General features: G+C 44.5%; 1 protein-coding gene across 1 annotated transcript; it reads right to left on the bottom strand.

The window, feature by feature from the left end:
* Positions 1-1,417: 1,417 nt before the first annotated feature.
* Positions 1,418-15,988, bottom strand: ZCCHC9 (zinc finger CCHC-type containing 9). The gene is made up of 7 exons (XM_074952802.1): positions 15,921-15,988; positions 14,559-14,609; positions 12,006-12,397; positions 11,007-11,157; positions 10,674-10,766; positions 9,074-9,142; positions 1,418-2,698 (listed from the first exon to the last, which is right to left on the bottom strand). Exons 3-7 carry the CDS (start codon positions 12,369-12,371, stop codon positions 2,580-2,582), a joined length of 798 nt encoding a protein of 265 aa, XP_074808903.1. The 5' UTR covers positions 12,372-12,397; positions 14,559-14,609; positions 15,921-15,988; the 3' UTR covers positions 1,418-2,579.
* Positions 15,989-16,338: the final 350 nt, after the last annotated feature.

Below are 16,338 nucleotides of genomic sequence, written 5' to 3'. Positions count from 1 at the left end.
TTGCACTGACTATGCAAAAGCCAAAAAGGCCCCAGCAACTTATGGGTCCCAGTCCAGTACAGCTACCCTGAATCTCAGGCAGAGAACCTGCACAATCCAGTGTTTCTAGGGGTTCCTTAGTTCTTGCATAGACGTTTCCCACTGATGCAGTCAGGTTGCTCCACAGCTGCCTAAGCATTTGGTGACTTCACACTCCAGTCACTACTGCCTTAAGCAGGTATAACTCTACAGACCACAGAGGAATTGTTCCAATTTACATCAGAAGTGAAATAGATCCGTAAACATCCAGTAGTGTTGCCTGTCGGTTAGGGTTACACTATTCACTTTCTTACTTTACTTAAAAACAGCCACACAGAAGTGCTCCCGACACGCTGAAGCACTGATTGAAAACTAACATTGGTTACTTATTCTAATTTTGTATTTGCCTGGTGTATAATATAGTGGGAGTGCTCAATTACTAATGAGGAGGGGGAGGGAGAGAGAATGCAGTTTTGTGCTTCAGCCACATTACACCAGAGATGCTTCTGCAAAGCGTTTGCATGGCCCCACTCTGGTGAATTCTCCCAGCACAGCTCCCTATAAGGTGCCAAGTCAGCTCTGTGATGCCCATCACCTTCTAGATATCGCTGGTGAAGGAATGGGCCTGGAGGGACATGTTGGGAATGTGAGTAGATATAGCCAGAGCAGTGCTGTGCCCTTCCCCACTACTGAAACACTCATGGGGACGATGGCAGCAGGGAGCACAAATCTGGGCAATCCTCAGGCTGCTTTAGCAGCTCCTTGCATAGGGGATGTATAAAGTTCGGCTACACACTATCTACTTCCAGTACATTTGTAATGTTCTCTCTCAGATGCCACTCCCCACTCCGTACTGTAAACCAAATACCAATGCACCTGCTGAAATCTCAGTCAAAGCTTTAAAAGATTCAACCTAGTGTTTATTCTGTGCTTTCCCTCCCTGTTAGGTTTCTGTAGTTAATCGCTATAAGGCATCAGGCAGTCAGGTGGTTCCTGGTATTTACTTCCATTTTGGGTTTGTTTTCTTTGGCTTTTGTAAATCGTATTTATGTACTTTTTGAAAGCTGTTGAGCCATTGATGAGCCAGATGCATACACATTTATTTCCTAAAATCCAGAGAGACTTAGTCCAAAGATGCATTAAAAGGAAAAAGAAAAGGAGTACTAGGTGCCACTAGTACTCCTTTTCTTTTTGCGAATACAGACTAACACAGCTGCTACTCTGAAACCTGTCATTAAAAGGAAAGCTATTCTGTGGAAGAAGACAACCAAAACCAGGGAAATCATTAGGAAAAATGCAACTACCATTATAGAAAATTCAAACTTTTAATATATTTTATAAAAATAGTTAATTTTAAGCAAAATGTATAAATAAGGAAGCATTTAAACAATACGTTCGTGTATTCGGATTTACCACAAGAAACCGTACATTCCAAGGCAGCAATAAGCCAGGACTTGGCCCAAAAGAGCCTGCTATGCCATGCCATCTTTCAAAGCGCATGAAGATCACCTTAAGAAGGGTCATAACACATTCATAAAAGGACATGTTAAAATAGGAAGTTAAGTGAACATCTTGATCACTACATACTTATCCTTCAAAGATTAACTATGACAAAGCTACTTTAAAGTTTAGTACAGTATCTCATAATTAGAGTTCTAATTCAAACTTTAAGATTTTGATGAGAGGGGGATCCTTGACACCCTCTAAGGTGCACAGAACTACTTTGTCTGTAAATGCTTTAGCAATTCAGATTTAATACTGAATGCATCAAATCAGTCTTGGCACCCATAGTACACCACTGGCCATCCATAGTACATTTTGTGGCTCTAGACCCACCATTTTGTAAAACATTAATAAATCTGGGGTGGCTTCTAGAAGTTTTGCAGTAGAGTATAACTGACTATCCAAGTGTTACTGGGGACAGTAAGTGAAGCTGCATAATTGAGGTTTCATATGTGTTGGCCTTTTTTTGCTTTAATTTTTTTTTGCTGAAGGGATGTGTTCATAAACAATACTTTAAGGAGACTGTGCTGAACACAAGCAGACCTGTAGGGGTGAGAATAGTTGGTACACGGAGCACGGCAGCCCAGATCCCCAATCTAAGAGTGGGAGAATTGTGCCATTCCACCCTGAGAGAGTTGAAAGCATGAAGTCTGAGATTTAATGAGCACATTCAGAGAGACTGGAGAGGGGCCAGTGGTGCAGTTAGCCCTGAACCATGACAGCTATGAACCAGCATTTTTAAAAAACCATTTGTTTGCTGTATTACCTTTTCTCCCCAGGACACCTTCATTTAAGCACTGTTTAGGTTTTTAAGTGATCACCATTTAAGGTTGGTGGGAGAGGGGGTTTGTAGAAAATTGTGAATACACAGGAAGTCATGCGATCCAGCTGGTTTATTGAAGCCAGAATCAATGTAAGTAGGTGTCAGTGGAGTTATGCCCACTATGCTAGGGCTGAATTTGGCCTAAGGAACCCAGCTTTATCTTTCAGTTGTATAAGCCAGTGACCACTCAGAAGACAAATGATGTTTAATATAGTCTGAGAGCCAAGAGCAGTTATCAAAAATTAACAACTTTTGGTACTTTTACTTTTGGTTTTTGTGGTTTAGGGCTCTCTAGAATTTCTTCGTAATCTGCACTCATTCCACAGGACCATCGACCAACTGTTACTGCTTGATCTGTGAAGCAAGAGAGGCAAAATAGATTATGTAAAACTCCATTGGTTATATCCCAGATTTTCACTTTGAACGGTCTTGTGGCTAAACCACTGGGCGACATCCTCTCAGTCAGGATGTCTTGCATTTTAATTCTAGCTCTGACAAACTCTCCACGTCCTTAGGCAAGTTGTTTAACCTCTATTCTGCAAACTCAGCTATCTCCCAAAGCATTATTAGGGTTCAGTAAATATTGTAACTTTAAAAAAACCCCAAAACACGGAACACGCTATATAAGGGTATATTTTCTCAGCAGGGGACTCACCAAGATTGTCAAATTAGGCCCTCACCTATCACCACCAAAGTGGGTTAACTATAATACTTTCTTTCCCCTCCAACACCTTCCACAAAGGCCTCATTGTAATTAACCAACATTAAATAAGCCTTAGCATGCCTAGAGAGTAGGTAAATATCATCCCCATTGTATAGATTGGGATATTAAGGCAGAATGATCTGCCAATGGTCATGCAAGAAGTTTGTGGCATGGCTGATCTCTTGACTCTTTTAAATTATGAGAGCATCTTTCCACACTTTACTCCATTCAATACCAGTTAACATATCCCTCCTAAACACGTAGCTCATTGGCATGCTATATTTTTCTTCTGTACAGCAGTTCAATTTTTGGAGGCCAGCTAGTCAGAATGTGCTGAAAATATTACATGGACATGTTAGTTATCAGTAACCTATACTAATTTCAGTGCATATGTGGCAGTTCCAGTGTCTAAAACAAGTAACAGCCAGCTCTGGCATACCCTAACTGCATCTGAATAAGAGTCACCAGGGGAAATGGTGTGTGTTTTAGTAACTGATTGACAGAGCCAGAAGAGTACCCAGAAGTCACCTACTACAGGACAGGCCCAACAAAGAAAATAACAGAACGTCACTAGCCGTCACCTTCAGCCCCCAACTAAAACCTCTCCAACGCATTATCAAGGATCTACAACCTATCCTGAAGGACGACCCATCACTCTCACAAATCCTGGGAGACAGGCCAGTCCTTGCCTACAGACAGCCCCCCAACCTGAAGCAAATACTCACCAGCAACCACACACCACACAACAGAACCACTAACCCAGGAACCTATCCTTGCAACAAAGCCCGTTGCCAACTGTGCCCACATATCTATTCAGGGGACACCATCATAGGGCCTAATCACATCAGCCACACTATCAGAGGCTCATTCACCTGCACATCTACCAATGTGATTTATGCCATCATGTGCCAGCAATGCCCCTCTGCCATGTACACTGGGCAAACTGGACAGTCTCTACGTAAAAGAATAAATGGACACAAATCAGATGTCAAGAATTATAACATTCATAAACCAGTCGGAGAACACTTCAATCTCTCTGGTCACTCGATTTCTGATCTCAAAGTGACTGTCCTTCAACAAAAAAACTTCTAAAACAGACTCCAACAAGACACTGCTGAATTGGAATTAATTTGAAAATTGGATACAATTAACTTAGGCTTGAATAGAGACTGGGAGTGGTTGAGTCATTATACTAAGTAAAACTATTTCCCCTTGTTTATTCCTCCCCCCACTGTTCCTCAGACGTTCTTGTTAACTCTTGGAAATGTGCTGGAAATGGCCCACCTTGATTATCACTTCAAAAGGTTTTCTCTCCCCCCACCCCACTCTCCTGCTGGTAATAACTCATTTTAAGTGATCACTCTCTTTACAATGTGTATTTTTTCATGGTCTGTGTGTATATAAAATCTCCTCACTGTACTTCCCACTTTATGCATCCGATGAAGTGAGCTGTAGCTCACAAAAGCTTATGCTCAAATAAATTGGTTAGTCTCTAAGGTGCCACAAGTACTCCTTTTCTTTTAGTAACTGACTGTAACCCTGAGTCTTGGGAGTATCGGTTATCTTAATTTATCCCCACTCACAAAGAGTACTTTGCACGATGCAAACTGATTACAAAATTTTCTCTCTTCATTCTTATCCACAGCATATCATTATAGATTCAACGAATTCTAACAGTTTTGTAAGCAGCAGTGCTTGTTTTTAAATATCAGTGTGAGTTTTAACAGGTCTCCTGTGAAATTACACAGCATCTAACTGTCAGTCTTCGTTATGGATGTGTTTTCCAACCATGGAGAATTCCAGTTCAGCTTCGTATATATATATATATAATTTAGTCTCCTGAGAGAGATCCACATTTTTCTAGATTGGGATATGCAGTGTACTTCTGCAAACAAAATGCTATTTGTCAGTTGCCATTAAGTATCTCACAGAAGCTATATATTTCAAGGTGTAGGCATCTAATCGCTAAACCTTTGACTCTCATATCTCCTGCAGTATAGGAATTGCATGGAGTAAGCACACTGTTTAGTGATGCTCTCCTGCCTTCTGACATACATGAATACCAACACTGCTAAATGAAAACCACATTCATCAACTAAAGGCTGCCACTCACATAGTGACAGTCTGTCATTCACAAGGGTTCGCAGAGCACTGCTGTTGATTTCACTACAAAATTCCTTCTCTCCTATTGAAACTTCTCCAATTTCTACTTGTGTGCCAGCCTGACAGAAAGTTTGTGTTTTTTCCATGGTATATAAAAAATGGTTACTTAAACAAAGTAACACAAGACTATTGCCCACATGAATCCATGTTGTAGCGGATACGACCACCTTGGTCAGAATGTCTGAACAGTACCCAGCCATTAGGGCCGCACATGTACCCTGCCTACGTCCTCAGGACTCCCCCCTGAAGAGTCATACTGCAGAACAACTACATAATAGAAGAACTTACTGCTGAGGCACTGGATACCAGGAGTCTGACATCAGGGCTCCAGAGGAAGAGCCCATCAACCCACAAACACGTGATATCAGTATGGGCAATGTAGTGGTGCTCAGTGTCAAGGCATCAACACCAGCAGTATCAAAGAGTGTCCAGACACCAATGCCGTGACACCCCTGATAGGCATGGTATCTAGGGGAGTCCTGTATTCTACTGGGCCATAGGACACACTCACAACCCCCTCTAAGATGGTCTGGGCTAGAACAGTAACTAGGAATGTAATCCTCCTGTGTCATCACTGATCCAATGCCACTACAAGAGGGGCACTACTTGAAGTGGGTAGACTGGGCTTTGGCCACCTTAGATAAGGTCCACAGGAGTGTGGGAATTGCTCAGCCTTGAAACTAACTATCCAATGGGACTAAAAATCCTAACACTAGCTGACCATCCCACAAACAAAGAAAAAATAATGACCCGAAATATACCAAGGAGTTCCTCTGCTCAGTACTTACGGTGATCAAAAGGAACAGCAAAGCAATCACAACTGCAATATAATAGACCCTGACGTGGGGTAGAGAAACACACAAGGGCATGGACATGGGGTATACACAGCCCCAATATACACAGCTATTCAGAAGTTTTGAGCTGCATTCCCAAGTCCTGTGCATCACTCACAGTGGGGCTCCAGGCAGGGAAGCTTTCAGTAGCACTCATTAGATTCTGTTTGCCCTAGAACATCTTACACTTACCTTGTCTACACTATAAAGTTGTGTCGGCAAAAGTTATGCTGCTTTAATTAAAGCGCTTTACTTAAAACCGCTGTTGCATGTTCACGCTAGCTCCTTGTGTCGCCAGAGCACATCCACAGTGACAGCTCTTGCATCAACACAGAGAGCAGTGCACTGTGGTAGTATCCCACTGAGCAACTGGCGGCAGGGTGCTTTAAGAAGGCTTTGCAATGCCTCATGGGGCAGATACAGCATCACATAATGCAGGTTTCTCAATCCCATCATTCCAGGAGCATCCTAGTAGATTGTCAGCTGCTTTTTCAACTGAAGGGTGTGGGGGGAAGAAGAGGAGAGTGGTGTGTCTGGGGCAGTGGAGAAAGCAGGCTGACTGACCTATCCTGAGGCAGTGGGAGGGGGACACCCCCTTCCCACATCAGCCCTCAGCTCTGTTCAGCACAGCAGTCTCTCCCGAAGCAGCCCGCTCTGCCTGCCTGCCGTTCTGTGTTTCCCTCTGAGTTCTCGCACAGCCTCCTCAGCTGCTTGGAGCAGCATCCGGAGCCTGCTGAGGAATGTCAAAGCAGCACAGCAGTCTCACCCTGCACCCCCCACCCCCCCAAGCAGCAGTCCGCCTGCTGCTGAGTTCCCAGAGCAGGGCAGAACAGGAGCATGCCACATTAATGATTTCCTCTTTTTTCTCCCAAAAGCAGCAGCAGGCTCAGCTCTCAGATACTTCCCCAGAGCTTTGGAAGGGGAGGGACACATGCCTGCAGGGCAGCTGAGATCAAAACAGTGAGCAGAGCAGTCATAGCAGGCATTGTGGGATACTGGTGGAAGCCAGGTCTGTGGAAAAGACAAGCAGCAGTGGCTACACTGGTGCTTTGTCGCTTAACTTTGCCACAAAAGGCTCTATGCCTCTCACTGAGGTGGTTTTGTTTTTGCCACCAAAAGTAGCTTTGTACTGTGTACACTTTCCCTATTTTGTTGGCAAAAGGCAGCTTTTGCGGACAAAACTTTGTAGTGTAGACAAGGCCCTACCTGTGCCTCCATAGCCTGTTTACTTCTGTGTAAGTCTTTCTTGTGAAAGCTAGGACTGCCCCAAACCATTCCAGGGTGGGCCATTCTTTAATTTAGAACTGGGCAGTTTCTATGTTTTAGTTTTCAGTGGGTTGGAATCAGATTCCTGAGAAATTAACTCCACTCCATGGGAGTCTGCTATGTGACATGGGTTTGGTTTGAGCCTTGGAATCAATCATTACAGATCTCCCCAACATTAAAAAAAACATCTCTTTTGTTTTACGTTACCAGAAGCGGCTTTTGTTTAAACTACATCTAATTAAAATCTATACTGCCTGCTAACCTTTGGAAAAATTTCAAGACCAAATTACCACAAGTACCACTAGCGTCCCTTCTATATTACAAATCTGTGACAATCATACACCGGTTATGAAACCTCCAACAAATCCTACTTGACAAAAATATGCTTCAACAACTAAAACACTTCAGCTATTCATGTACACCTGATGCCGGCACAGAGGTACTCCCTGCACACTGCGAATAATTGACATAACATTTATATGATCAAAATATATACATTTAGTAGTGATGGATGAAGAATGTGAGAGATCCTGGTGAAGGAAACTGGATTTGATGATTGAAATCTGACAGCATCTTAGAGCCAATGGCACTAGAGACTTTTGGAGGGGGACGTGTGCAGCTCAGAATTACTGAGTCACTATAACAACATACAATCCCTCTCCTGTGATTTCACCTTCCTGTAGTCTCTATTACAGATATTCAGAAAACAAAGCAGTAGCCTAACAGCTATTAGAAATTAGGAATACCTGGACTCTATTCTCTGCATGATCATTAAACCATATCTCCCAGATGCAGACAATTTTATAATAAAGAAACACTGGTCGGTAAGGGGGAAAGAAAAGTAAATGAAAATAAAACCTAATGATGAATTTTCAGAGTTATCAGTAGACAATGTAAGGATATTTTTTAATTCATTTTTTCCAGATATTTGAACAAACAATAACTTGGGCAGAATTTGGTAGGGCTTAGAAGGGCTAACCAACAACCTTTAGCGCAGAACTAAAACAGTTAGCCAGAGACTGGTAAAGTGTCTTCCCCCCACACCAGCAGCAATTAAGGAGCAACACCACAGCAAGCTGTGCATTCCTCCAACCTCAGCTATTGGATTTATACCAGGCTGTAGTCCCTAGATCCTGCTCAGGGGCCCCCCATCTTTTGTATCAGCCTTGCCTAGCAGTAGATGTCAAACTCCCTTACAGCAGCCAGAGATATCTCCTCTTTTCCCCCTACTAAGAAGTCTATAGGACCCACCATTCTCCCTTCATCAGAATCTCTCTTTCCTGACTGCTGTAGAACAGGGAGGATCCCTAGTCTCCATTTTTGGATTTATCCTCTTCCTCAAATAGCTCCAGTACCCAACTGCCACTCAAAACTTTCCCACTCTGAAACTGACTTTTTCAGTTTCACTGCTACCCACAGGAAAATGACCATTTTGTCAGTTTCACCCTGCAGCCCCTGGAGAAAGTAAAGGCATTGGTGTAGACTGTCTCATGAAGACAGCATTCTATTGGTTCACATTCATTTTATATTTGGAACACTATTTTCATGTGTGTTAAGGGCTAGAACCATTTATAATGAAAGTTGTCAATTTCTGCAGTTTGCTTTACCCCACCTACACTCCCCATTCCTCCCAAACAGTTTCATATTTGCTACTAGGTGAGTGTATTTTTCAAGCCCCCTTTATAGGTCTCATCATTACAACAGAATAATTTGTCTTTATATTTTAAAACTTTGACATGCAAGCTATACTCCCGTGGATCTCACCTGAGTACTGGTTTTCTGGACAATCTTTTTTAAAGTGTTCCACAGATCCACAAAGTCTGCAGCAGCCTCCTATTAAGAAAGTAACATCCAAAGCTATTTCTTAACAACTGGAAATAATATTTGCTTTATCATTATGCATATTTTAATTACTTGTCAACATGTTATAAAGACTGATCTTCACTTGAAACAAGAAAATTTAGAAGTTAAACAAATTGAATATTATATATCACAAATTAAGATAAAAATTTCCTCTAGAGACTAACTCAGAGGTCATTCATAGACTAAAATTCAAGTTAACTTGAGACAACGAGGTCCTGTGTATAGGAGACCTGCTTTGTGACATTGGAGTAGTAATTTGACCTCTGGGCCTCAGTTTCCCCTCTATAAAATAGGAATAATTATACTTACCCTCTTTTGTAAAGCACTCTCATCTACGGATGCCAAATGATATACACAAATCCAGTATTAATGTTACTGCAAAGAGTCATTTGAATTATATTTTCCTAGAAATACTTAGTAGCTATTTGAAATTCTGACATTGTTTTTTTAGGAACAAATTCTGTTCCAAGATACCAGCATATACCAACTTCTTCTGAAGTTAATGGGAGTTGCATGTGGATGTCTGAGGACAAAATCCAGCCTTTAAAGGGGCAACATCTACTTGAGATCTACTCAATTCAAAAAAGGCTAAAAGCAATTTAAAATACATCTGACTGAGTCCTCCAACTAATCTGAGATTTTAGTCACTTCCCTATTTTTGCCAAGTTACAGTGTGAAAGATCTACAAACTAGTTGATTATACTGGGAAACGAAAAAGTTAACTATACAAAAAGGGATTATCAAATTAAAAAAAGACTTTATTTTAATCCCTTTCTTATGTTAAACAACTTCAGACAGAAATGTGATTTAAGTTGAGGTTGTCCCTTTTCTAACATAAAGCCTTCACTAAGAACATGTTGCAATTACGAGGATGCCGAGGCACTGCATGTTTCAGATCTACATGTGACGTCACAGGCCGAATGAATTATATTCCAAAAGGACAAGTTAAAGGCAGCTTTCCTTATTTTTTTGCAGTGTCATCACATATTTAAATATAGAATTTTAGTGCAGTAATAACTTGTTTGGCTAACAGCCATGGAATACCTGAAGAGACTCATGTATCCAACATATAATGGGAGGACTGAACAGCTCATTTAGCTTTCAAAATGTTTCTCTAGCCAAAAGAGTCTATACACTTCCTCCCCACAGGTTTAGAGTGTCTCCCTTTCTCCAGGTACATAAATACAAAGGGTCTTTTTCCTATTAGAATCACTGAGAACACCCCTTTTTTTAATTTCAAATTGAATTTAGCTCCTATGCTCTTCTACTCATCCTGCTGATGCTCAGTTACTTGGGGCAATCACTAGCTAATGAAGATATGCACTAGACACTCTACAGTTGCGACATAATTTTTCCTACACAAAGTACATAGTCCACCTTCTACAAGGAGCTCTTTTCACTACACTCTCTCATTCCTGGCAGCTGTCACCTTGTTCTTTGCTACATTTAACCACCATTATAAGAGGGCAAATGTTTGGTTTACAGCAATAATTATACTGACCTTCAGCATATAGTCCTTTAGGATTATCTGGACAGGACCTTGACAGATGCCCCATCTCGCCACAAATAAAACATTTTGCATACGGAAATTCCCCTGTAAGATTCCAATTGTTCTTATTAAAATGCATATTAAACCTTAACACCAAAGTTACAGATAATGTCATTGTTTTTACAGAAAATAAATCAATATTGCTGTAATGTGGAACCACTTTAACAGGTAATGCATGTCCTCAAAACTGACTAAAAATGAAACTCTTCTCAGTGATCAGAAAACCCTTACAAAGCACTTCCTTTAAGAGAGATAAGTAGATATTAAAAAAAACCAAAAACATACCAAGAGCTGGATCTACTTTTGCTCTACACTTGGTGATTTCATGCTCTGTAGATCCACATCGATAACAGATTCCAGTACCCATATCCTGACTTTCAAGTACAGCTGGGCAGTCAGCAATTCCATGGCCAGGCTTCCTACAGTGAAAACATACCTTCAAAAATAAAATGTGAATTACTAAACTGACTATGGAAACTCATGTTTTGCTGTGTATTTTTACAGCCAGGAATATTTTAAAAGGATACATTTACTGCTAATACCACACACACACAATCAGCATTTACCTCCAACAGAATTTTATTTTCTTCAAACTACTTTTCATATTAAAATTAAAGTTAACTGAAATCTCTGTGTCATAGACACATATTTAGGGTAAAAGAACCCCAGCAAGGTCTAGTTTTAGACTTTGGAATCAAGATAAGTTTTGGTCCTTAGATCTTTAAAATAAAGTCACACCAATACCCAGTAAGACATATAATGATCTCAAGGTCTAAGATTCAATAACTGGCACTGAAAGCAAGACCACAAAATTCCACTGTAATAAGTACTTTATGAATCTTACACAGTCAGCCTTAAGGGGAAAATTCTTAGAATATAATGGGGATGAATCCAATTTGCAACAGAATAGTTGTCACAGACCCGCACCCACAACCAATGAGATGATCAAGCTCCAATATTATAGGCATTGTTCACCCATCTATAAGATTGTACAAAGGTGTATATAGGAATATCATATTGCGCATTCACTGATCAACAGCTGATCATTACAGAAGGAGTGCATCCTCCTTCAAAAAGTAAGTCTGGTACATTTTGTGGATTCCAAACAGGCGGGCAACTTAACATTAGTTATACTGGAATTCTGCAGGCCTTAAGACTTTTCTACAATTTTCTGCAATTTATACACCTTATATATAAGTACCTAAATTACTTTTACCTTAATCTTAGAACACACTTATGAACAAAAGCTTGAAGAGAAAGGGCAGAACAGGACAGAGATCTCACCATGGTGTTTTTCTTCATCTCTTGTCTCTTCAATCTTCTTCCCTCCCGACGCTTGTCTTTCTTCAAGGCTGTTGCTACTTCTTCCCTCACCTCATGGCTGTCGGCTGCTCTCACCTTTCCATTATGTATAAACTGTGAGCTCTGTTTTAAGTATTCCATGAATCCATTAACATCTTCATTCAAATAGTCCTTTTTCTTTTTATTCTTCTTCTTCACTTGATCATTCTTTAAAGAAAGCGTATTTGAATAATTTTGCTGTTTATTCCTCACTGTTCCACTGGTGGATCCATTTTTCATATCTTCCCATGGTGTAGCATCCAGAGGCTTTTTGCTATGAGTGGTACTAGTACGGGCCCACCTGGTCATTATTTCTTCTGGAATATTTTACAAGCCTTTAAAGCAAATACTGAAGGTCACACTTGTTCTTTTGGGCAGGGTACATGACTTTTTATCAGTTTGCACAAAATTTAGCATGATAGGACTACATTTAAATTTAAGATCGGGGACTCCGAGAACCACTATTCTACAAAACATTATTAAAAAATAAAATCATGTAAAATCACCGCACAAGGCACCAACCAAAGAAAAACAAAATTCTACATTTGTACCACAGCTTGAGATGTCTCTTTGCTCAAGCATCTGGGACCACTAGGTTACTGCCCTGCTGGGTGGGTCGGTGGAGCTAAACCGTCACATTAATGTATAATCTACACTTTTGTTTCAGCCAACTTTGGGCCAGATCGAATGCTTAAAAATTGGATCGACCTAGCTATATTGCTCAGGGCTGTGAAAAAGGTTGCACCTTTAGTGCCACAATTAGGTCAGCCTAACTCTAGTGTAAATATGGCTGGGCTAACAGCACAGTTCTTCTGTGCACCTAGCTCCCACCTGTGGAAGAGGTGGATTAACTACAGCAACAGGAGAACCCCTCCCGTTGATACAGGAGATGTCTAAGCTACTGCGGCATGGCCCCAGGGCTGTGGCTGTGCCGCTGCTGTATAGCCCTGGCCTACAGTACCGGGTTTACAAGGGCGTTGGACCACGGCCCCGCTCCAGACTCTGCCCACGCTTCACGGCCCTGCCCCCGCTCAGCCTCTCCTCCCCACGGCCCCACTTGCTGCTCACTCCTCTCTGCCCCTTCCCCCAGTGGTGCAAGTGGTGGGAAAATGCCAGGCAGGGGTAGGGCCCACAAAAGATTAATCTGGTTCTTCTGACCTAAGGCACTAGTATATGGCTCCCAGCAGACCCTTCCCCAGGTACCAGGCTGTGCTGCCTTCCCCAGCCTGGAGACAGGACTCCAGACATGGGGCTGCTCGCCAGGGGGTAGGGGTGTGGCACTGCTAATCTGGCCCACCCAGTTCCACACACACGAACTCCTCCCCAGGGAGCAGCATGAGGTGCTGGAGCCACTCTCATGGTCAGGGCGAGGGCGTGTGGAAGCGACCTCAGCAGCGAGGTTATCAGCGCCCCCACCCCACCACTTGGGCATTAGGCAGTCCCATCCCCAACGCTACAGGCCTGAGACAGTCACGGGGCCCAGCGTTTAGGGCCTGATCCCAGTCCAGGTTTCAGCAGCCAGGTTCAACGCAGCCCTGGCTGCCCCTGGCGGGGAGTGGAGGGAGCAAGGCAACCCACAGCCACCATGGGCCCAGCACCCCACCAACACACAGCCTCAGTACGGACTGGCCTCTTGTGACTTCACAGCCATGCAGAGGGATTTGACCATACAGAACATGAGAGTCCAGGGGGCCGCAGCCCACAAGAGTCACTCACCACTGGTGCAGCGCGAAGGCCCCAGGGTTGGGTGATCACATTTCCCAAAGGGAAAACAGGACACTGTGCGGGGTTTACCCAAGCCCCATCGTGGCCCTTGCTGTTGGCCTGAGCCCCGCTCCCTGCATGGGGGGCAGGCAGGGCTCAGGCGAACAGCAAAGCACATACTAGACAGGGTGTCAGGACCAGGCCTCCAGTGTAGTAGAGACCCGCAGGGAGGGAGAGACAGGGTCCGACCACCCTGGAAACACTTCCCAACATGCTGCTCTGCACTTCCTGTCACTCATCAGAAGCAGAGCTGAGCTGGTTGCGGGTGGGGCTGGGGACTGTTTTAACCTAGATGGAGCAACTCGGGGGGGCGGGGCTGCACATACCAACCAGCAGAGCATTGCCAACCCCAGCGTTGCCAGACCCGCGGCCTGCAGTCACCAGTCTCCACCCCGCAGGGGTGCCAAGCTCACCAGCACCTGGCAGTGCACCCCAAGCTTGGTGCTCCTGGCGGGGCCTCAGTGTGGGATCCCCTTGTCCTGCAGTCAGAGAGATTGACATTGGCCTATTAGGACAAGGGGGATAAGGCACACTGGCTAGCAGAGCTGCAAGCCGCCTCGGGCAGCTGTAACGGGGAGCGGGGGAAGCACCAGCCCCGCTGGCCCCTCTTGTTCATGTCCCTCAGCTTCATGTGGTACAGGCCGCCATTTAGGACTCAGCTCTGTCTGTGAATATTTTGCATCCTTAAACCGGAGAGAGCGATCCACCATGTAAAGGGAAATGTTTACTAACCTCAGCAGATAACGCTATTGAGAGTTACACACCCAACGGATTACTGAAAACCTTTAGGAAAAAACAGGAAATTTTGTCAGTAACAATATTAAAAGAAAACAACACTTACAGTTGCTCTTTGCGTTCAAATACAAATTACCCTCTATGCATATGTGCACACATCCCCATCCCGAGATTCTCTTAGAGGAGGTTTTACCCCTTCTCCATATCTGCTAGGGGAGGGGGTGGGTCAAAACCCTATTGTTAGGGCCCTACCAAATTCACTGTCCATTTTGGTCAATTTCACAGTCATAGGATTTTAAAAATAGTAAATTTCAAGATTTCCGCTAATTAAATCTAAAATTTCACAGTGTTGTAATTGTTGGGGTCCTAACCCAAAAAGGAAATGTGGTGGGGTTGCAAGATCACTGGGGGAGGGGGACTGTTGCGATACTGCTTACCTTATTTCTGCACTGCTGCAGGCAATGGAGTTGCCTTGGGAGCTGGGCAGTTGGAAAGCCGTGGCTGCTGGCCTGGGGCACAGCTTTGAAGGCAGAGCCGCGGCCAGCAGCAGTGGAGAAGTAAGGATGGCACTGTGTGGTATTGCCACACTTAGGGCCCAGCTCTGCAGGCAGCAGCGCAGAAGTAAGGGTGCCATGGTATGGTATTGCCACCCTTACTTCTGCACTGCTGCTGGCGGGGCATCACCTTCAGAGCTGGTCACCCGGCCAACAGTTGCTACTCTCCAGCCGCCCTGCTCTGAAGTCAGCACAGAAGTAAGAGTGGCAATACTGCAATCCTCCTATCCTCCTACAATGATCTTACAACCCCCATACAACTTCCTTCTAGGTCAGGACCCCCAATTTGAGAAACTCTGGTCTCCCAACGAAACTTCTATAGTATAGGGTAAAAGACCAGATTTCATGGTGGGAGACCAGATTTCAAGGTCCCTGACATGTTTTTCATGGAGGTGAATTTGGTAGGGCCCTCCCTATAGTTGACAGAATTAGATATTTATTTTGTTATGACATTGGTATTTATTTTAAGCCTTTTTTATTTTTATCAGTTTAGATTTTCAGTGATTGGAATTGAGGGTCAAACAATTATTATATAACCGGTTCAGATGGGGGGTCGCGGAGGGGCTCGGCCCAGTTCCAAGCGGGGAGGGGGAGGAAGCGCGGAGGGGCTCGGCCCAGTTCCGCGCGGGGTGGGGGGAGGGGGAGGAGGCGCGGAGGGGCTCGGCCCAGTTCCGTGGGGGGAGGGGGAGGAGGCGCGGAGGGGCTCGGCCCAGTTCCGCGCGGGGTGGGGGGAGGGGGAGGAGGCGCGGAGGGGCTCGGCCCAGTTCCGCGCGGGGTGGGGGGAGGGGAGGAGGAACATGCTCACCTCACTATCCACAGCCAGACTCCGGCTTCCGGCCCAGCTAGCAGGGGGAGGGGCCTGCAGGGGAAGAGGCGGAACAGGGCGAGGGGCGGGGGGAGGAGAGGAGCAGGGGGCGGAGCCAAAGGTCCGGCGCTCCTGCGGCGGCCCCCGGATTGGCCGGGCCGCTGCCGGTTCCTGCAGTCAGGCCCTGGCCGGCAGCCCGCCCGTCACGCGCTGCCGCCGGCGGGACGAAAGAACCCCGCTGGGCACGTCCCCGTGCTGCGGTGCGCGCAGGCGAGTTAGGCGGAGCCGCGCTCAAGCCCCGCGGTGCTCAAGGCGGGAAGCGCGAGACGATTGTGCAGGTGTACGCGGCCCGCAAAGCCGCTCCTCGTGTTTTCATTCCCCTTCCCCGTTAAATGAAGGGGGACTATGGGTAGAGCAA

This window comes from Natator depressus, chromosome 5 (genome assembly GCF_965152275.1).
Source record: "Natator depressus isolate rNatDep1 chromosome 5, rNatDep2.hap1, whole genome shotgun sequence".
NCBI lineage: Eukaryota > Metazoa > Chordata > Testudines > Cheloniidae > Natator > Natator depressus.
This window is presented reverse-complemented; position numbering and strand designations above follow the sequence as displayed.